Source organism: Anopheles coluzzii, chromosome X (genome assembly GCF_943734685.1).
Source record: "Anopheles coluzzii chromosome X, AcolN3, whole genome shotgun sequence".
Lineage (NCBI taxonomy): Eukaryota > Metazoa > Arthropoda > Insecta > Diptera > Culicidae > Anopheles > Anopheles coluzzii.
The window spans coordinates 21,899,988-21,923,952 of record NC_064669.1 but is presented as its reverse complement, the minus strand read 5'-3'; the positions used below and the strand labels follow the sequence as shown (position 1 = coordinate 21,923,952).

Here is a 23,965-nt window from a genome sequence, read left to right as displayed (position 1 = left end):
AAAGCCAAGCCCACAAGTGGGTACAGGCAGGCCTTGACCGACATCGGTTGTTGAGCCAAAGAAGAAGAAGAAGAAGTTTCCTACTATCTCTTCGACGTGCGGGACAAGGCGATCCTGAAGGATCAGGGAGAATATTTTACAGGCGGTATTCAACACCGTAATACCCCTGTAGTTGTTGCAGTCCAACCTGTCTCCCTTCTTGTATATGGGGTAGATGATGCCGAGATTCCAATCACAAGGCATTGATTCGCTATCCCACACCTCAGTAACTATTTGATGAATCTCGTTTTCTAGTCGTGCACCTGCATTCTTGACCAGTTCGGCTGCAATTCCGTCGGTTCCGGATGCCTTGTTATTTTTCAGCCGACGGATAGCCTTTCGTGTTTCTTCTATGCTAGGTGGCAGTAGCATGACACTATCTACTAGTAGCGCTTCTAGCTGTTCGTTAAACTGGTCTTTGAGCAATTCATCAAAGTACTGAGCCCACCGCGAGAGGACCTCTGGCTGGTTACTAACCAGATCTCCATCCTTGTTGCGACAGCAGGTTACCTTAGGTACAATGTTGTTTCGGTGACCTGCTATCGCTTGGTAAAACTTTCGTGTCGGTCCGTACGCCTCTCTGGTTTGCTCGAGTTCCCGCATGTTTTGCTCTTCCAAAGCATGCTTCTTGGAGCGGTGAACTCGTTTCCCTTCGCGTCTGAGCCGTGAATATTCCTCTGCGCATGCCCGCGTTCTATGCCGTTGCTGCATTGCTCGGTATGCAGTATTCTTACGTTCGGTCACTTGTCTGCATTCATCGTCGAACCAGCCAGATTTGGTGTAGCCACGACGTGGTGGGAGTATATTTCTTGCACAGTTTATTATTTTTGTTTTTAGAGCGTTCCACCTCTCGCTCGTAGTTTCACTGTTTTCTGGTAGTTGAGACTCTTCTAAAGCGGCTTTGAATTCCTGTTGGACAGTAATGTCCGTTGAGTTGAGCCGAGGCTGCGTGTTTTCTCCGCCCCCATTAGCGCGGGGGTGGGCGATTCTACAACGTATCACTAAGCCAACCAAGTAGTGATCGGAATCGATATTGGTTCCTCGATATGTTCTAACATTTAACAGACTCGACTGTCGTCGGCGGCTTATTAACACGTGGTCGATCTGGTTGAAGGATTCTCCATGCGGGTGCGCCCATGTAACCTTGTGGATGTCCCTCTCGCAAATTTGGTACTTCCAACAACCAGATTGTTCGCTGCGGCAAACTGGACCAATCTTCTATCATTATCGTTACTGTGCTCATGCAGACTGTGACAGCCAGTGTATTGGCGGTACATTGGCTCCCTACCGACTTTTGCGTTGAAGTCCCCCAGGATGATTGTTGGAGATCGATCATTAGAAATTTATTAATTCGAATTCGAAATTCGAACTGAATTTAGAGATAGGATAGGAAATGAACTCATAGGCATAGATAAGGATAACAGAATGAACTCAGAAATGAATTATGTAATGAACTCTTGACAATTGAATATACAGTAGCAAACGGACATTTGACCGAGTCGCATTTCTTTTCATAACCGGCACAAGTTTTTATAATTATCGGGAAAGAAAACGAGTTGTACCACGTAGACGAACATTCTTGAGGTTTTCTCACAATGATTATGAGGTCATGCCTGGGGCACGCATCTACGATTCTAGCGAGGCGGCCGTAAAAAAGTTCCTTCTCCTCTTCTTCTTTATCTTCGGTAGGGGCGTGAACGTTTATGAGGCTTATATTAAAGAATTTGCCTCGCATGCGCAGGGTGCATAGCCTATCGTTTATAGCCTTGAAATCCATGATTGCGGGTTTCAACCGGGGACCTACGGCGAAACCCGTTCCGAGCATGCGGTGGCGGTCGTGGCAGCTGTAGTAAATGTCGTAGCAATGCTTACCACGCCTGTTGTGCACACCGTTCCCTAGCCACCGAATCTCTTGTAGAGCTACGAGGTCCATGCTCAGTGTGGCTAGGGCGTCATCAACTTGTTTCAAGGCTCCGGCTTTGCTAAGACTGCGTACGTTCCATGAGCCCATTTTCATCGTTGTCCGGGGGCATAGCGTTGGGTCGGTATCGTTAAGTCCGTGTCGTAACTTCCTGTTGCTTTCCGTAGTCGATTGTTCCGTGAGACTGGGTGACTGGCCCTGCGCCCACGTGGCCGTTTTATTTAGCGTCGGATTACCACCCCCCCCCCCCCCCCCCCCCCGGAGTTCAGGCACATGGTTTTCCGGGATACCCACCCCCCTCCTGGTTCGCCATATGCCACCATCCGCCCAAGGGGTTGGATCTAGCCCGTGTACCCAAGCTTGGATATGTGGCTACCGCTACATGTTACCACTCTGCACGACGAGGGCGTGCCGGAATAGGAGTTGGATGGGAGAGCCTGTATTATCCCTCACTGGGGCTTCGGATCCCATCCCATTACAGAGCCCGAGGTTTACCCTATACCTAATATGACCGCACACACCATAGCGCGTGCTTTTATCAACGGTTGGATATCGCGATTTGGTGTACCGACAAATATCACAACCGACGGTGTCAGGCAATTTGTTTATATGTTTATATGTTTATATGTTTATTGACTAATCCATCGGGATCTTGAAGATGCTACATGAATGTACTTAAATTAGTGCTTATATTCTATGTAAGGTACATAAATCGATAGGAGAGAACAGGTGCACAAGAATAGAAAATGTATTTTGAAAATAAAATTATTACGTAAGTTGTGTCCTGAGTCTATCTCTAAAAACATTCTGTGGCATGTTGAAATCAAATAAATCAAAGTTATTTATGAAAGTTCGACACATAGCTGACATAGGATCAGACTGACCAAAACGAGTTCTATAACGAGGGACGGATATGAATTGACGTGTACGTAGATTCCTAGATGGCGCGTTAAATTCTATCGTAGCTAATAGAGTAGGAGTATCAATGTGGTGGTTAAGTAGTCCTGATATAAAAAGGCATTTAGCTATCTCACGGCGCTTTTTCAACGACTGAATCCCTAAAAGCAGACACCGGGAATGGTATGACGGTAACACATCGCCCTGTCGCCATGGTAAGAGTCTTACAGCATATCTAGTCGCTTTTCTTTGGATGGCCTCGATTCGATTACTCCATTGTTCGGTACAGGGGTCGCTAACAATACTGCCATATTCTAACACTGATCGAACGTAGGCACAGTAGATGGTTTTTATGGTCATAGGATTACGGAAACCTTGCGTTGATCGAATAATCCAGCCCAGTAGTTAGTTCCCTCTGGATACTATATACTCTAGGTGATCGTTAAATGTTAAACGTGTGTCGAGAATGATCCCAAGGTCGCGGAATGTATCGGTGCGTTCAACGGATATGTTTTTAATCTGGTAGTTGAATCGTGTGCAAGACCGAGAACGGTAAAAAGACAAAACACAACATTTTTCGATACATAGCACCATTGCATTATCACGGCACCATATGCTAAATAGGTTGATGGCGTGTTGAAGATTGATGCAGTCATTGGTATCGTTGATAGGAGCGAACAGCTTAACGTCATCGGCAAACAGAAGAAAACGGTGTTCCGCTAGCAATTGCCCTACATCGTTTATATAAAGAATGAAGAGCAGCGGGCCCAAATTGCTGCCTTGAGGCACTCCTGAGGTGCCAACCACCTCTCTAGAAGTATGATCGTTTACCTTGATCTTGTATGAGCGTTCTGTGAGGTAGGAATGCAACCACTTAACTATTTGTTCCGAAAACCCTAACTTCTGCAATTTGGCGATTAAAATGTCGTGTGAGATGAGGTCGAAAGCAGCTTTGAGATCGGTGTAAATAGCATCCACTTGACCTCCGGAGTCGAGATTACGTTTGCAGAAACTAACGAATTCAGTGAGGTTCGTTAATGTTGAACGTTTGGGTACGAACCCGTGTTGGTTATCCATAATGTCATTCGATGTAGCGGAGAGCATAGGGCCGTAAAGCAGAAGCTCAAAAGCTTTTGACACCGCACAAAGTGATGTGATACCGCGATAGTTTGAAGCACATGAGCGATCCCCTTTTTAAAATATTGGTACCATCCACGAGGTCTTCCATAAGCGTGGGAAAATACCGGAACAGTAACGTGTTGTATATGTTTGTTAATACAGGTGCTAGGGACTGATAGCATTTACTGATGATGAAACTCGGAGTGCCATCGGGACCAGGAGCTGTAGATGGTTTAAGGCTTTTGAGGCACTTTTCTACTGTGCGTATATCAAACGTAGGAATGGTGTAATCAATCATGTTTAGAGGTGTGTAAGATGTGGCCCTTGAGATCACCGTTTGATCTACAATTGGGGTAGAGAAGGCATCGGAAAATCGTTCAGCAAAAATGTTGCAAATATCTTCGGGTGACGTTCCCACGGAATCATTATATTTGATTGTGCTTGGAACTACGTTTGAGCCTCGTCTGCTGTCCATGAAGCGCCAAAATTTTCGGGGATGTCGGAGAAGGTACCTTTCGATTGAAGATATATATTGCTTCTATCTTGATCGGTTATACTGACGGTATGCATGTATAGCGTTGTTACGATTTTCCCTAGTGATATTACTTCTCATAAAACGGTGTCGACTAATGGCTTTGTTTTTGGCTCGTTTGAGGATGATAAGCATGTTATTACTCCATGCTGGAGAGCGTTTCTGGTGCATAATTGGCGTACAGGATTGTAGAGCATCTTTCATGAAAATCGTGAAGGCATGAACAGCGTCGTCAACAGATGGAAAGTTTGAGCAGTTAAAAGTAGAACCGAATAGAATTATTCTTTCCTCCAGTTCGACGATATTAGCCTTTGAGTAATTTAATCGTTGCTGATGTGTGTTGCTTGGATGGGAGCTAGACTCATGAGGATCATAGTGACGTATTGACCATTCGAGTGCAGGATGATAATTGTCGAGCTTGAGCAGGGCCGGTTCGGATTTAGACACGGCAGAACAGATCTCAGCGGCGTTGGAGTTAGCAAAAATTAGATCGAGTTGTCGGTCTATGGAGTTTCTAACGTTGCTTAATTCATAAAGGCCGTTTGCTGCCATAACATCGATGAAAATATGATTATTTCGAGACTTAGATGACGGTTTATAGTGCATGAAAGTGGAGCGCAATGGTACATCCTCGACATCGGCTGGATTGAGTTTGGACCACGTAATGTCCCATTTGTTAAAATCTCCAGCGACAAGGAGAAGATCGTTATCTCTCATACGTGATGAAATTTCGCGTATACTTTCCAGATGTTTGTTAACAATTATGTCGTTATATGCGTTGTACGGTGGAATATACATGGCACCGATATAAACAAAAATATTGCCCAATCGAATTTTGACCCATAACTGTTCCATAGTTCGATCCGTCGGTGCAATTTCGCAAGATGAAAGAGAGCGAGAGCAGGCTATTAGAACACCACCACGGATGGAGAAAGTGCTGTTGGTGGTGGTTCTATCGCATCGGTAAATAGAATAGCGATCGTCGTTGAATAACTCATTGTTTATGTTATTGTTCAACCAGGTTTCAGTTAATATTACGATTTTGTATTCAGTTTCTGAAAGTACTAGTCTAAGATCATTCAGTTTTTTACGCTATTTGTGTTTTACGTTATTTGTGTCAGAGCTTTTCCGTACCCTTGCAAGTATGCTTGGAATAACACACTTGGGCACTACCCCATACCACCCGCAAGCAAACGGACAAATTGAGCGTACATATCGACAGCTCAAGGCAGCTATAATGTGCCACCAAAACTACTGTGGTTTGGTACTGAAGTCCTGGACTGAATAGGTGGACTTAAGTCCTACCTATCGTTATAATGTGCCACCAAAACTACTGTGGTTTGGCACTGAAGTCCTGGACTGAATAGGTGGACTGAAGTCCTACCTATCGTCCTCTTAAGCATGCAATCTTCTCTGAAAGTAGATTTAAATCCAACGGTTGCTGAGCTTATTTACGGTTCCGCTGAATTTCTTCATGCACGAACCGATGTCGCACGTCGACATACTTTAGACGACCACTGTCTCGTTCATCCTCAACCACTCGAATGGTTGACTGATTGTCCTCGTGGTAAATAACCGTTAACTCCGGTTCTTTCTCCAGATCCCGTAACAGCTGCACAAGCCATTTTCCATTAAAAAACAGCCACACTTAACGTCACTAGTTCCGCCTCGGTTGATGACAACGCAATCGTCGACTGTTTCCTTATCAATCAGCTTACAGCAGCACTGCATACTCGGAACAGATATCCCGTCAACGAACGTCGGTCCTTCGGATCATTCGCCCAATGCGCATCAGCAAGAATCTACTACAGCAGAATCCTTCGCACGAAAAACGAGCCCATACTCAAGCGTGCCCTTGATGTATCGGAGTACTCTCTTTGCATGCTTCCAGTGCACATCCGTAGAACAACTCTGGAACTGGCTAAGATAGCTAACGCACGCACACAAATCTGGCCTCGATGTCAACGTCACGTGCATTAGACAAACAATCATCTGTCTGTATGGCTTGTCTGTACGCTCAGCATCTTCACCTTTCTTCAGCCGAAGATGACACTCCATCGGTATTGAGATTGCCTTGCACTCATGCATATGGAAACGCAGAAGTAAATTCTCTAGAAAACTTCGCTGACTTATCCGGAGACATTTTCCTTCCACATCGCGTTCAATATTCATGCCAAGGAATGTTTTAACCTCTCCAATGTCTAACATTTCAAACTCTTTCGAGAGAGATTGCTTCACTGTCTTGACCGCATTAAACTGATGACGAACAACGAGCAGATCATCCAATAAGCAGCACTAAGATCACTTTACAGGGTTTTCCACGATTTGTTGGTTGGTTCCCATCAATTTTTGGTGAGTTCCCATATTTTGATGGTGCGTTCCCACGATTTTTTACCGTTTCCCAAAACTTTTTGGTCCAATTGTATTGATATCCAATCGGAAAATACGAATAAATTATGAGAACGAACCAAAAATCTATAGGATACGATCAAATAATCGTGGGAATCTACCAAAAACTAATGGGAACTGAACAATAAATCGTGGGAAACCCTGTATTGCTCCCAGATCCCTTTATGTAAAGGCACATGTCACTCACACTTCTACAAAATCCTAGATTCTCGACATAACTGTGAAACCTTGCATTCCAAGCTCTCGAAGCTTGTTTCGAGCTTGTTTCATTGAGGAAAGCAGTTTTTACGCCCATTTCATGAACCACCATTCATGAAACTTAAATCATTTGCGATGGCTAAGACTACTCTCACGGTATCCAAACGCGCTACTAGAGAATAAGTTTCAGCGTAATCGGTACCATGTTTCTGGCTGAAACCACGCGCTACTAATCGAGCTTTGTACAGATCTTCATTTTTGGATTCCCCACGCTTTACTTTGAACACCCTGCAAGTAATTGGAATTCGATCATGTGGTAGCTTCTAAAGGGTCCACGTGTGATTTCTTGTAAGAGAATCCATCTCCTCGAGGATTGGAGCTTTCTTCTTTTCCCAATCTACTGACGATTTCGCTTCCGTGTGCGAAGTCGGTACATGATAGCTTGATGCATTGAATGCAAAGCCTGTGTAGTTCATGTTGTAGTATTTATGCCATGCAGGTGTCTTTCGTATTCGTTGTTCACTATAAATTTTAAGCGATTTCACTTCGACATTATCTTCACCATCACCAACACAAATACTGAAACTTTCTTCGTATACATTTTCAGCCAGGGTTTCATCAGGATCGTCGGCATTTACGGTCGGTTGTTGAGAGACAACATCATCTTCAACATCACTATCACTGATAGGTCCGTTCCAAACCCTACGGATAAGAAATTCGTCACTGTTGCCATTTGACCGCGAGGATGTTAACAATTCACTAAAATTCGAATTTTCCACAAAATGGACGTCCCGCTCAACAACGACTTTCTTATCCTCCAAAAGCCATACACGATACCCACAAGAGATATACCCAATAGACACACCTATCCACGATTTTGTGTCGAGCTTCCATCTTTGCTCTTTTGGTACATTCACAAACACAACACTGCCGAACGTACGCAAATTACTTACATTTGGTTTACGATTTTCCCAAACTTCGAATGGTGTCGTTACCCAGTGCACTAGCCGGATTGTGATTTACCAAATATGCTGCTGTTTGAACCGCAGGAACCCAAAACTCTTTACCAACGCCACTGCCACTAATCATAGAACGAACTTTCTCTACTAGTGTACGGTTCATTCTTTCACTCACACCATTCTGTTCCGGAAAATATGGAACAGTCCATTCGATTTGAATTCTCTGCACCTTGCAAAAGTTCTTGAATTTACGTCCTATTCCCATCCACCACTCTACCATACCGCCATCCGTTATGCTACTGGGGTTTGCATCACGAGCCCTATTACATCACTTTTGTGTGAAAGTGGACTTTAACTTTTCGACCACGTCATAACCGACAAGATAGTAGCAGCTGCAGGACGAATGATGGAGAAAAACATCAAGGCCTATGCCCTTATCCAAAGGTCAAACGCCGATTTCACTACGCTAACAGAACAAACACTCTTCTCAGTCACCAAACTCATCCAAATCGGTCTAACCAAACCCTAACCAAAACCACATGTTTAATAAAATCAATAGATAAAAGCTTTAAGGAAAAGGAGTCAATCCGGTACAAGGTAATTTATAAGCCACAAATGGCTGGCAAAACAGGAATGTTAGACTTAAAGTATAAAATTATTTAAATTATTAAAAGAGGCGCATGAAGCCAATCGGCTCTAAATCTCTATAAAAATAAAGCAAACAATCTATTTCTTTTGATCTATTAATAGATTTTCACATGAAAACATTTATTTCCCTGACACTTTAAAGCTATCTTAGCACATCTATACTATTGATGAAAAAATGAATATCTGAAGGGATTCGAATCTTCGAATCCCAATCCTGGTTAGGATTCGAATCTTTGCATCTCAATCCCAATCCCAATGTGATATAGCCTGTTTTTTAGTTGGCAGCGGGGTTTGGGGGAGGGGAATTGTTTAGGGTGGGGGGGGGGGGAGGGGATTAGTAGAAGCGGGAATAAGAGGTTATTATGTTTTTCTCTTCAATACTTAACGTTTCAGTACATACATAATAATTAGTATAGGTAGTCCCTATGATATGCAGATCTCTATTCAATATCAAATAAATAATTTAGTTAATGACTATAAATTTTTTTTAAACGCAACATTATACGAACATCTTAAATATGTTGATTGGACACTTCGTGATTCGACTTCGAAAATTCGCGATACGCGGTCTCTTCTCGACCACCATTATAGCCTGATCTTATTTCAATCAATTATTTCAATATTGGTTTTGTAGGTAATAAGGGAATGTGAAAATATTTAAGTCAAATACAGTGTACTCCTTCTAATCCAAGGGCCTCCAAACTTTTCAGCTCGTGGGCCGCATTGCTTCAAAAATCACTATGTTAAGGGCCATTTGATGTTACCTATAATTGATGAGTGAACGTTTAAATCTCATTTTTATAACAAAATACTAACGATACTTGAACAGATTCGTGTTACTAAAGCTTGATTTTTGTCTAAAAAATGTAAAAAAAAAATACAATTTCTTTTGAAAAAGTCAAAATAACCTAATATTTATTCTAAATCTGGCCAAGTCATCGGGGCCGCATTTTAAGCTCTTGAGGGCCGCATGCGGCTCGCGGGCCGTAGTTTGGAGACCCCTGCTCCAATCGGAAAAATCACTCTCATTTCGTAATCCAATCGGCTCTCAAATAAAAGATGGTTGACTGTAAAACATTGTTTATTGCTATCCTTAAATATGTCCAAACAATTGTGAATCATACAATGTATTAACGGAATAACACTGGTTTTATTATGGTAAACTGCAAGACTCTTGTTCAATGTATGTTTTACTTTTTAACAGTCCCACGACATTCCTATTCTGCTAACCGTTGCGTTACACAAAAGATAATGTACAAAATATGTTATTATGATTGTTTTATTTCCCTCCCCTCCACCCACGCGACGGTTGAATTGAAACGGCAAACAATAGCACTGCACGAATCGCACTCGTCAGAACACTGAAAAAACACGTTTAACCGTGAAATAATAAATCGTTAAGGCTAATATTAGTATAAAAAGTATTTTTAATCCAAAATAATTTGTCCATAAAAATCATGAACAAGTACAAAAACACATTAAAAAAGGTTTGAATCCCGGAGACCTTATGTCAAGTGACGAATTTATAAAATACTCCAATTTCTATCACCTGATCCCTTTAATGCACCTTGATGAACAACTTCACCTTGTCATGTTCACCTTGAATGTGATGCAATCCCAATCCCATTCGCAATCGCAATCCCAATCCCCTACAAATTGCACCACTATTGGTACATTTGGGCCGGTCTGGTGAAAAAGTCGTCAACTCGTACGACTTAACAACATGCCCGTTATGGACTCAAGCCCCGAATAGAATGTCCCCCCATACAAAGACCTGACTATCTTGCTGTGGTAATAAAAAGTCACTGAAAGCCAAGTAGAGGTACAGGTAGAGGCCACAAGTAGAGGTACAGGTACAGGTAGGCATTGACCGAAAACGGTTCTTGTGCCAAAGAAAAAGAAGAAGAAGAAGATTGATTCATTTACCCTACTTGATTATAATCAAATATTTTAAGCAAAAATGTATAATACTTACCTTTAATGTTTGATAAAACAGCAACAACCATTGCTGCAGTTATGAGCTGGTTAAATGGCATTATATAAACTACCAATGTACAATTTTTTGTTTTTCAATTGGAAATCAATCGCACAACACAGATTGCTAGCTAATTTTAATGAACCTGCACTTAATTCGAACGAAGATAAATACCAAAAATTCTATTCCGGATAATTGTTATATTAGTTGTCGTATCACTGCTGCAAGGAAATAAAAAGTTTTATTTATGAAATTAACAGTTTCATAAGAGGGGAAGTTATTGAAAAAAAAGTAAAAGTAATTGAACCATATAATGCGCATATATGTATATATATATATATATATGTATATATATATATATATATATATATATATATATATATATATATATATATATATATATATATATATATATATATATATATATATATATATATATATATATATATATATATATATATATATTATATAATATTATTGTATGTTTACACATAAAACGTTCCATCACACCTCACCATCATTTAAACACCTTATTCAACTGACGTGTTCAGTTTGATGATAAACGCTCCTCAATAAAGTCATTATCATTCCGATCGTTAAAGAGAAAGGAAACAAACACAACACCCACAGACTTGTAATAGGCGCAGCCGGTAGTCGCTGATTAAGAAAAAAACGTGCTAGTGAGCCGTAATATGCTTACCTAGTTTGTCCTGATTTGTAGCTACTACAAGATAGGGCTACGTATTCATCTCCGTGCAATTTTAAAAGTGCGGACGATTTGTGGCAACGCCGTTTTCTGTTCATCGACAGGACCATCCTCTTCCCCCTTTTTCATTACCCAACGACGGATTGAGGTTAGAATCCTCACGTGTTCTTCAACGCTAACACACAGGTAAGTAAACTTTTAGTTTTTAATTTCTCTTGTTTGTCGGAGTGACAGAGATAGAAAAACTTTTGCTACTGTGTTTCGAATAGTCAGTATAAAAAAGAACTATTCGATTTCTTAACTTTGAAAAATTAAAAGCGTGTTCTTAGAGAGACGTTTATAACTGAAGCATTTTATGTGGAGAAATTCAACCATTGAGGCTTTCTGTTTGGATACAGATTCAATATTGAACGATTCCGACAGCCTCTTATACGTGCCCACCAACGTTGATATTCCTCTCGAGCGCAACTTGAGCAGCTTACGCATCTCGTACAGACTCTCGCTGTCTCTCACGAGCAACAGTCTCAAAAAATACTCACACTTGAGAGTAATAATCAGCAGGCTAGTAGTAGTGTAACGAGTAGCGTATCGCAGGGCGCTAGGCTTAGTGTTATTTTGGATGCCTTTTATAAAATCCCAGACCCCATACAGGCAGTCCCAGTGTACGATGGAAACAAAACACTGCTTTTTGGATGGCTTAAAACAGCAGAGAACGCACTGAACATTTTTTAGGGAAACGTGCATTATGCCGTTTACCAAATGTATGAAGATACTATAAGCAAAAAAATACAGGGGCCTGCAAAAGATGCATTGTGCTTAGAAGGTAACCCTACCGATTTTCAAGATATCAAAGATATTTTGACAAAAACTTTCAGCGATAGATATGATCTATCGACGCACATGTCCCAATTATGGCAAAATAAAATGAACAATAGTACTGTAAGCTGTTCTCGGAGCTTATCTTCATTACTCACAATATTATAAATTGATCCGAATCAACGGATGGTTTTTTTTTATAAAAATTGTTTATTTAAAACAACTTAAAATCTAGTATAACATTTGGAAATTGGGATGTTCAGCAACGTAGGGGAACTGGGGGTAGTTTCGACACTTTAAGGTTTTCCTCTGATTGCAATACTTTTGCCAATGTAAACTTACTAGTAGGCATCGAAAAAGCTTTTTTGGTGTATTATGTACCATCTTACGAGAAACTACGGTTCCTGGATTGATTTTGATAACATTTTGATAAAAATAAAAAAGTGTGTTTTTTGTTGCGTCACGACTGCAGTGCGGGTAACCAAAAACGGTAACGACACCATGACGGGGTAAAATCGACACCTTGGGGGTGATTTCGACACATTGGTTTAGCGTTCAAAATAGCAAACTCTGATGGCCTGTAGTTTTCATTGAAGTTCAACAAAGTATTTCGTACCAATTTTACGAAAAATTAACACAAAACAGTATTGAAATATACGCAAAAAATGAAGATACAAGCAAGAACAAAAATTTCATTTCAAATAGCATCGGACCAGACTCCATATAGTAGAAGCTGCGGCGATAGCATCTGGTTTACGGAATAATTGGTTAAGATTCCTTTAAAAAAATAACCTGGCCATCTTCCAGTAATCTTTTTCTTTTTTTATAAAATCGAAGGGTGTTCAGTTTTATTTTTCTCTGCCGAGTCGAAAGCCAAAAGGTGAACATCGGTCAATGTGATTGAAAACCAGCGACTATTTTTTTCTTCAGTTAAGCCTACCCGGCCTAAAGTCAACCTAAAATACGGTCAAACCCATAACAATATTAATTTTCATAAGCCTAAACCATATACAAAGTACATGTTTTGAGTCCGAGTTTGGCAAACGATCTGTGAGAGAATAATAGCTAAATTCCATAATTATAACTTCCTAGGTTTGTTGTATTGTTTATTGTATTAAGTGATTGGCCAAACAAGCGGCCTTATCACTGAATTAAAACTAAAACTTAAATAACTAACGCAGTGTACAATGACAAGACGGATCAACAGAATCTAGTAGGTAGGTGCCAGTCAAATAAAATGTAACGCTGATTAAACTTACGGGCCATCGCAGTCATTGGGTCGTTCTCGCTGTATGCACGTCTTGTAAGGTCAGTTCTTATTAGTCTGTAGTTACGGAATACTCTAGGAGGGACATTTATGTTGACTCTAGCCAGTAGTTCTGGCGAATCTATCTCACCGACAGTAAGTTTGGACAAAAACGTACATTGGGCATTATCACGTCTCCTAGCAAGTGTGTCCAGACCAATCAACAAACAACGAGTATGATACGATGGACGTGGGGTTACATTACGCCACGGAGTGAAGTGTAGGACAATACGAGTAACTCTCTTTTGGACAGCTTCTATTCTATTGGACCAAACACTAGAGAATGGACACCAAACTGTAGAACTAAACTCGAGGATGGAACGAACATAGGACTTATACAGAGTTAACAGGCAGTGTGGGTCATTGAGTTCTCTCGAATGTCGACGAATAAATTCTAGCATTTTGTTAGCTTTGTCTAAAATATCACAGTAATGTTGTCGGAAATCTAGTTTGCGATCCAGGGTGACTCCTAAATCCCTGACCGTATTGCACCGCGGTAGTTGTGTCCCTGATATGCTATAGATATACCTTATCGGACTAGCTATTCTAAAGAAAGACATTGACGTACACTTATCAACAGAAATTAGCAGGTCGTTATTGATACACCAGTCAGAGAAAACATCAATCGATCTTTGCAGAGAAAGAGAGTCGGAAGTGTTACGTACGATACGAAACAGCCTAACATCATCCGCATAAAGCAGACAATTTGCTTCCGTAATGGCCAGTGTGACGTCGTTAATAAAAAGCGAGAACAGCAGTGGTCCCAAGTTGCTGCCCTGAGGGACGCCAGATGAACTCTCGAAAACGTTAGAGGAGACACCATCGATTTGTACGTAGTAGCTACGTTCAGAGATATAGGACCTGAACCAATTCACCAGCGGAGTAGAGAGACCGATCCGGGCGAGCTTAGCCAACAGCAAGCGATGGTTCACACGATCAAACGCAGCCTTAAGATCAGTGTATACTGCATCCATCTGAGCTCCGGAAGTAAAGGCTGCGTGGCAGTTGGAGACGAATTCCACCAGGTTTGTGGTAACACTGCGTCGAGGAAAGAAACCATGCTGGCGTGTAGAAATATAAGAACGACAGTGATACATTAGCGAGTTTTGTATGACAATCTCAAACACCTTGGCACAAGAAGGCAAGGTGGTTATACCACGGTAGTTCTCAGCAGAGTTTTTATCCCCTTTTTTGTACACCGGAAACATCACAGAGGATTTCCAGGCCGTGGGTACAGTACTTTGTGCAAAAGAGAGTTGGTAGATTTGAGACAGAGGCTTTGCTAAAAATTCGCGGCATTTGGCAAGGATTGCCGTAGGAATACCATCGGGTCCAGGGTTGTATGAGGTTTTGACCTGCTGCAGAGCACGTAGTACAGTATCTACCGAGATAATAATATCGCGTACATCAATGTCAACAACATCACAGGGCACATTATTTAAAGCTGCTTCTAATGATAAGCTTGCATCATCCGTAGTAAAGCAGTCCTTGAAACGATCAGCAAATAAGTTGTTCATGCCTTCCTTACTGCTTGTGGAGACGTTGTTATATGTGAGAACATCGGGGAGCGAGCTGTTACCGCGTTTTGATTCAACATACCTCCAGAATCGTGTTGGGTGTCTGATGAGCGAGAATTTCACTCGAATGAGATAACGAGTATGAAGTTGTCTGTTATAGCTTCTATATACATTATGGGCAGCAATGAACCTTAATTTGGAGTGTTGTGTACCATTTGTACTGTAAAAGCGAAAGCATGACGCTTTGTTTTGCTTTAGACGGCGTAAACGTGCATCAGACCATGGTGGACTGCGACGCGGTGGCATTAGAGGACAGCAATCAGATATAAGCGCCAGTAGTGTTGTGTTAAATAGTTCCAATGCTGAGTTAACATCCGGATTACCTTCCAGGAAAGACCAGTCAGTAGATTGAAGCAGTTCAGCTAGACGGATAAAGTTAGTTCGCCTGTAGTTACGTGTGCCGGAATCACGGTTTGGTGCGGTAGAACGCCAGGAACGAGCTGTATTGCCAGCACCAGTTAAGTGTAGTTCAACAGGAGGATGATGAACATCAACGGCAACCATAGGGAAGGGTGACACCACCGGTGGGCACAATAATGTAGGATCTCGTCAGAGACAATTATGAGATCGAGAATGTTATTCGATGCATTAGGTATAAAGTTGATCTGAGAAAGCCCATTACTATAGATGCAGTCAAGCAAAGAGCGGCAGTTGTCCGTAATTCTTGAATTCTCATAATTGATTCGCAGTGCAGGAACGTTAGAATCATCGGTGTTCCAGGAAAGATTGGGGAAGTTAAAGTCCCCGAATAGGAGAAACGTATCGGTGGTTGCACAAGCAATATTATCTATGGTGGAGCAGATAGTTTGCATGGTAGTAGTGTTGTTTACTAAATCTGGAGGAATGTACACTACACCCGTGATAAAAGTACGTTTATTACCATAAACTCTTACCCAGAGTTGCTCAACGGTATCCTGTGTATGACAAAGTATTGTACGTAGGTGTGAAGCAACGGCAATAAGAACCTCGCCACCGGTTGATTTTTTACTATTTTTGCTGCTGCGGTCTGTTCTATACACTGTATAATTATCCGGGAACAATTCCGAGGAATCAATCGTTGAATCCAACCATGTTTCAGTCAGGATAATAACGTCATAGTGGGTTGTAGAAACATAGTCAAATACTTGATTGCATTTAGATTTCAATTCTCTAATGTTTTGGTACAGGAACAATAATTCGTCAGTATTATTACGGCAGGCGACCCCTGTAGGATTGACATGATAGCCGTGCGATTGTGTGAGTGTAGTGTCCGTTCTTTGGCGATGGTTTGTTTTGATTTCACGATCATTAAGTTGCGTGCGCCTTTCGTCAAGCACTACCTCAGTGGAAAAAATATTGTTTGTTGTAGGAAAAACAATCGTCTGGTAAGTGCAATTATTATTTACTAACGTTGTTTCAGCGCCGGTGTTCTTCGTTTCTTGAGACGTGTCACGATGATTTGTGTGGTTGTAAGTGTGCGCGATGTGCGTGGACTGAATACCGGTGAATATTGGTGGGTTTGCGGTGTTGGTGATGTGCGTGGAATGTGTGCCGATAAAATTGTGTGATCCAGCAGTGGCGGTGAGCGAATATTTAGCACCGTAGGCAAAGTTGTAGGGGTGGAGAGACCCATTGGCGGTTGTATACGAAAATTTGCACTCGGCTGTTGAGTTCGGTAGTCAATGAATTCACGTACTGATAGGCCAAGAGGCCAGGTGTCAGGGGAAAGAGCCTTGTCACGTAGTGATAAATATGGCGAATAAGACAGTATGCTGTAGCATCGTCAATGGATAAAGCTTGTTTGACCATTTGTACAATTTGGTCACTGGTTGTATCGGGAGAGAGCCGGGAAATATACAACGCGCATTTTTGCACCGCGGAATGAGCGGGAACTATTTTGATAGGAAAAGCTGCTATATCCTTTTTTGTGCCAGTTATCACAGGTGGTGCATGAGTTTTGCGTTGAACATCGTCAATTCGCTTCGTATTGTTGTTTTGGCTATTTCTTTGATTGCTCGTAGCACCGAATGTAAACAATGCGTGATTGTCCTTAATGACATCGGAAAACAAACGTTTGGATGGATTTATGCGACGAATTTTTGCGGGAGAGTGACTGCTACGTGGAGTTTTTAGGTCAAGTTGGCTCATCCGTGCAAACCCAGTTTTAATTTCGTTAGTCAATGGCTCCATAACGGTCTTGATGCTTTCGGCTACTGTCGTTATTGCCACCTGGAATCCAGATTGCATGGCTGCGTCTTTTAAGAACTTGGTGCGCGGATTCATGAAGACGTTGTTGCAGCCAATACAGCACCAGTGTAATTGTTTATATTCCGAAATGCGCAGGAACAGATCAGCGGGAACCGAAGTGCAGCGCTGATGAAATGGAGAGTCGCACAGGCAGCAGCTGATAGATGCCTCCGCAATTTCCATAGTGCAGGCGTTGCAAATACGGGCCATTCTACGGGAAACGGTGCAGGTTGTCGTTGCAGCAACAAGAGCGATGGCGGTCAGGACGCGTGAACTCAGAAGCGATCCGAAATGCAAAATATGCGCGAGTTTTTGGGTCACAGAGATAAACGCACTAATGCACGATATACGAACGGTGTTCTAAAATACTGTGATTATACAGAAACCGAAAAATAGTGTGATAAACAGCGCGATATTCAAGAAAATATACAGAGCGTTATGCGAAAGCGACTTTTACGTTAAACGTCAAACTGTCAGTTTGTTGACATCTTAAATTTTAAAGCTTCTACGGTATTTTTAATTGCGTGTTTGTTCAGCTTGATTATTACGTTTGTCGTACATCGTTAAGGGACAACTTTATGAAATACAGGCACTTTCAAATTACGATATAAACAAAGTTGACATGCTACAAATAAGCATTACACTACTACCAAGTGGGGTGTCGAATTTACCCCCATTGGCCGCACAAGTTTTAGTGACATTTTATATTATATAGATTAATGTAAAAATTACGCCTTGTGATACAGAACTAAACAATAGTATTTATAAAACAATACTATTCACATGGAAACTATAATTTTGTTGAAATAACGCCACAATTCCTTAAGTCCCAGAACTAAAAACTTACATCGGCTGTCAATCAGAACCACCATGTGTTTATTTTGTTGTTTTTTGACAATTGACAGGTTTCTGATCAGTGAAATGTGACTCAAATATTCGAAACAGTTGACATAAATAATATGTATAAGTTTTTTGTCTTCAAAAAGTTCTATAAATACAAAAACGGCAAGGTGTCGAACTTACCCGCAGTGTCGAACCAACCCCGACTTCCCCTACCAATTCACCAGCAATGGTTGCAAGAGAAGTGAACGAGCGATCGGCGCATCCGATCGCTGCTTCCTCGTTCGTCCTGAACTTAACTGTTTTAATACATGTGAGAATCAGTTTAACACCAAAAGAAGCAGATAGGTGGCTTTTGTTCAGTTCACTTTACTTTTCTTCATTTCGCACGACCTTCACCTTCGACCTTTCGCGTTATACTGAACTCTCGACCCAGCAGCGCGCGCCGCTTAAATTCCCTCCTACGCTCAATCGGCGCTCGCCACGATATCGCTATCTCTTTTCCCTACTTCACATACATATACACCTACGCTCTATCAACTTACTCTATACCACAAATTTAAAAGGCTATAACATGCAGACAAAGGAATTAATACAAAAAATTAAGCAGATAGGAAGGAAAAACGAAAAATAAAATGAGAGCTGGTCAGCTATAAACCACTTCATTGACGAAACAAGCCTAGCTGCATCTATTGGAGGGTTACAGGAACCATATTTTGGTTACGTACAAGCAGCACAACCTGAGGATTTGAAAGGAGCATATGCGTTTTTATGCAAGCTGAAATCCAATGAGTCTACAGCACAAAAAATTAAATGTTAGAAAAGTGACCGAAACAAAGCATTAGACTTCACGATCCGATTTCAATTTAAATTTTAATACAACCGAAACATTCAATTCAAAATGCCCACGATCTTTTGAAAATGAGGAGGATGATATTTTGGTAAATTTTTGGGAAGCTGTAGAAACAACTTTACCAATTTAGATTTTCTTCCATACATAACAGGGACACATCCTGAAACTTCTCAACGGTTTAAAGTACTTTTGGATAGTGGTGCAAATAAGAATATTTTGAAACCGGGAATAATTCAGTCATTACAACTTGTTAATACAACCTGTCAACCGTAATAAAAATGCATCAGGTTGCCATAATGTTTCACAAAAAGGGTCAATAAATTTGCAAAAAGGGTCAATAAAAAAATCAAATGTACTATGAATATGATTTCCATAAATATTTTGATCGAATTATTGGATCGCAATATTTAGTTAGATGCAATTCTATAATTAACTATAGCAATGAAACAGTTAATATCGCTGGTAAAGTTATTCCATTTGTTAAATATTTTCCAACCATCAAATTTTTCCATCACATAGTTACAATCGACACTTTAGAAAATGATGATTGGTTTGTTCCATGTCATCAATTACTCTGTAATAATCTTATAATAGAACCTGGGCTCTACAAATCAGAAAATAATAAGTCCATCGTAAATATTATAAGCCAATCCCAACAAGTACAAACAGTTTTCATCTAAATGTAAATAATTTTGAAACAATTAACCCCATTCCATTAAAGTTTGATGAGCCACTCAATAAAAAAGCAAAAGAAATTTTGATAAGGTCGGACCATTTGACACCTTATGAGAAAGATAATCTTTTTGATGTAATATAGAATAACCAACTAGTACTCCTTAAGAGTAATGAGAAACTTTCTTCAACAACCGTTGTTAAACATAAAATAACTAAAGACGATGAGCCAACGTACAGCAAAACTTATAGATTTCTAAATCATTTTAAAAAAGACGTAGAAGAGCAAATCTTGGAAATGCTCGAAGATGGAGTAATTATTCCCTCGAATAGTCCATATTCGTCTCCCATTTGGGTAGTTCCCAAATAACCGGATGCTTCACAAAAAAGGAAAATAAGAGTCGTAATAGATTTTTGCAAACTGAATGAAAAAACTATTAATGATAAATACCCTATTCCCCAGATAGAGAAAATTTTGGACAGCTTGGAAAAATCTACATACTTCTCGACATTGGATCTGAAATCTGGCTTCCACCAGATAGAAATGGACCCTGCACCCTGTGTAGAACACTGAATAGTACAGAATTCAACTATCCGGCTACAGAGAAAGAAGCCCTAGTTATAATTTGGGCGGTTAAAAAGTTTAAGCCCTACCTTTACGGGAAAAAGTGTAAGTTAATCACGAACCATAAACCTCTTACGTTTATAAAAAACATCTTTCAAAAATTCGAAAATGCTCAATTGGCGTTTAGAGCAAGAAAACTTCGACTAGGAAGTTAAACACAAAGAAACAAAAACTAATGTAGTAGCAGATGCGTTGAGCAGGAGGACTGACCCTGACCAATCTATACGAGATATTAATGCTTCCTCCATTTCAGACTCGTCAAGAAGTGGAACAACCCGAAGTAGCGAAACGATTTATTCTGGGGATATATCCGGCGGTTACTTTGTTCACTACACAACAAGACCTGTGAATTTGTATCGCAATCAGCTTATATTCAAATTAAGAGACACAAATACGATTGTTAAAGAAACACCATTTGTAAATTTTCAAAGAACTGTTATCACTCAAAACAATTTCGATTCAAGTAATGTCAGTTGGTTTTCAAGCATGTACCACAGCGGAAAGCAGACCGCTATTTTTGCTGCAGAAAACCTTATGCAAACGATTCAGGAAACATTTAGTAGCCTGCAAGCATTGAGAGACAAAACTTTCACGTTACATCGGAGCATGACAGAGCCCATAGAGGTATATGTGAAGTAGAATATCAGTTACGGCGGTCATATTTCTTTCCCTGCATGCTAAAAATGATTAGAAATTATGTGTTAACTTGCTGTGAAATTGTAGTAATCATAAGTCCGAACGCATAAAAATTTCACCCAGACCGATTACCCAGAGCCGGTCTCGTAGTACAGTCGTCAACTCGTACGACTTAACAACATGCCCGTCATGGGTTCGATCCCCAAATAGACCGTGCCGCCATACGTAGGATTGACTATCCTGCTATGGGGGGAAATCAATTAGTCACTGAAAGCCAAAGCCCACTAGTGGTACAGGCAGGCCTTGACCGACAACGGTTGTTGAGCCAAAGAAGAAGAAGAAGATTACCCAGAAACCATTAGATCGCGTTCATATAGATATTTATATAACTAATATGTGTAGTTTCTTATCAATGATTGATTGATTGATTCATTAACAACACATCAACAAATGATGTACCTTAAAAACAAAAACATAGTACAAGTTCAAACGAAGTTAGCTACTTATTTTTCAATCATAGGATTGCCTAAAGAAATCATAACAGACCATGAGAGCACTTGAGACCGTTTATGTCTGTCCAACTTAAAAGTTATTTGTCGTCGTTAGGAGTCTTGTTGCAATATGCATATTGTTCAGAATCGAATGGGCAAATTGAAAAAAAAAACACACTGCACAATAACAGAAATCATTAAAACAAATAAGTATATGTGAAATATATTCACTAAAGTGCTGGATTGTGATATTAGCTTGTATAAATTTGATGAGAATGAGAAGAGTGCTCCTTAATCGCCGGTCTGTTTGCAACTGTGTATTCGTTTGTCCCATAATTCATTACATAATTCATTACAAAGTTCATTCGTATAGTTCGAGCATTTCATTTCATGTAGTCCTAATTAGTCAAGTAGTTTTATCTACATCCTATGGTTAAGTTCCTTCTAATTCCTACGTGTTTTCCTATTTGAATTCATATTCAAACTATTCATATTAACCCAAAATCCAACAGTGGTGCCCTTCACGAGGCTGAAATCATGTAAACACTCCATACAAAACCACGCAAAAAACTAGCCTGCGATTTTCAGTCTAGATTACTCTAGCCTCAAAGCTAGAATTAGATTCGAGTACCTGCTCAAAAACACGGTGTTGTTTACATTTACCCCAAGGTGCATTAAAGAGATCACGAGGTGGAATCTAGAATCAAAGTGTATGAATTCCAGGAGGACTCATTGCATGGTTTTCAAACCAAATTTGATTATTACTTTTTGACAGGATGGGTGAAAACTTTTGTTCAAACAAGCTTTCTGGAGGCTCAACGAATACTCAAAACACTCTTAAAATCTACATTCAGAAACAGAAGCGATAAAAATCACCCTTCTAAATTCAAACACCTTGGTATCAGCCCACCTGCATCCCGCTGCGCAAATTCGAGCAGTTTCCTGCGCAGGAAATGTACCGAAGCCTGCGCTGGCCAGCGCAAATTTTGGCGCGGGGGGACTTCAGCCCCGCTGCGCAAAGCGACGGTAGAAATCATGGAGTTCTGAGAATTTTATCACGCCTTCCTTTTCTCTCCAACGGCAAATTTGTCAAGCAGCTCGTCGAGCTACCCGTCCCTGGCTCCACCTCATACCCCTCGCCTGAGCGCGCTGCCGAAGGTTTGGATGTGTTAGTGCGTCAGACGGCCAATCGCTGTCAGTCGTCGTCCGTGCTTTTTCCCTCCATAGCGCCATCTCTTTCTCGCGTGTGGTCAATGCTCGCGAGCTGTTGTGGCGCCTAAAAATGCCGTTAACAAACATTGCGGCGATGAAGTTGCATTTTCACAAATCAAACCAAAAAATCGCAATAAGTTCAATTGCTGCAATGTAAAAATGACTACGAAATCATTTCTCCAGCCATGGTGCCCCAACGACCATCTTTCCGGCGGCTCTTGTCGCTAATACTCTGTCCACTTGTAAACATACGGCATACTACAGACTAGAACTTCGGCGACCGCCTAGTCCGCCTACCGTCAGATCCGCCGCTGGTTCATGACGGTGTTTTTTATTGTGGAGGTGCATCCTTCCCCCTGCCTGCAGCGTATGCATCGAGCAGGAGACAGTGTGGCAGTATGCAAGTTGCACGCTGGATAGGAGCGGTCCCGCGGCACCGTCATCATTCCGCACATCTGCATTCCCGTCGTGGGTTCTAACCGCGTATGAACCGTCCGCCGTAGCAAGGGCTGACTATCCGTCTACGTGGTACTCAAGTCCTGAAAAGGCCGGCAAGATGGCGTTGGCTATTACGCCAATAATAAGAATAATAATAATAATAATACAAAGAGCTTAGCATAGCAGTTCACACCCGGGGAAGAGTTTTTCTAGACTTTGTTGCTGCCGGGCTACCGCTGTGGCGCGACAAATGCACGGAATGCACTCGACCAAAACATGAACCTACCGATCCGAACGCAATCCAAGGCATTGACGGTCGCACGGCGTCATGATACCGACTCAAAACCAACAAGCCACCAGATCCTGGACGGACAGGTGCAGTATCATACGCGCACCGCAATAAACAAATCCAGAATCCTCTTTTGTATGGATTCAATTCAAAACGTTGTTTCCCATTGCGTCCGCTAGCTGAATTAGAAATAAATGTGCAATATATCACACGCACGTTTGCTTCGATCGTGTGTCTTTTTGATACCCCCAACAGCAGAGCCTATCGCAAAGATGCCAATGCCAATGGTTGTGTTGTCTCTCAGGTAGCGAGATCGAAAATGCATGGACTTTGTAGCCGCAGCGGATGAAAATGTACGCATCAGAATCAAAAAGTTTTGGGGTTTCCGAACGCACGCACACACAAACACGCACACACACACACACACACACACACACACACACACACACACACACACACACACACACACACACACACACACATCGCGGGGGATCGCGGGGGAGGGGGAACGCGAGATGATAGAGAGAACGGTCACTTTCCCCGCGCTGTGTGTGTATTTGTCGAGACACAAACACTCGAGA

The 23,965-nt window shown here is 41.2% G+C and overlaps 3 protein-coding genes across 5 annotated transcripts in view; 1 reads left to right on the top strand and 2 right to left on the bottom strand.

The window, feature by feature from the left end:
* LOC125906728 (uncharacterized) overlaps nt 1–23,965 on the top strand; it is a 363,957-nt gene that overhangs the window by 103,143 nt on the left and 236,849 nt on the right. The window lies entirely within an intron of this gene.
* Nucleotides 1–23,965, bottom strand: part of LOC120958021 (lachesin) — a 234,145-nt gene that overhangs the window by 152,985 nt on the left and 57,195 nt on the right. For all 3 annotated transcript variants that reach the window (XM_040380582.2, XM_040380575.2, XM_040380561.2), the window contains exon 2: nt 10,698–10,918. In XM_040380582.2, coding sequence (XP_040236516.2) covers nt 10,698–10,758 — 61 coding nt within the window. In that variant the 5' untranslated portion in view covers nt 10,759–10,918. The remainder of the gene's footprint in view (nt 1–10,697; nt 10,919–23,965) is intronic.
* The window catches only part of LOC125906744 (uncharacterized), a 185,444-nt gene that overhangs the window by 116,288 nt on the left and 45,191 nt on the right, over nt 1–23,965 (bottom strand). The window lies entirely within an intron of this gene.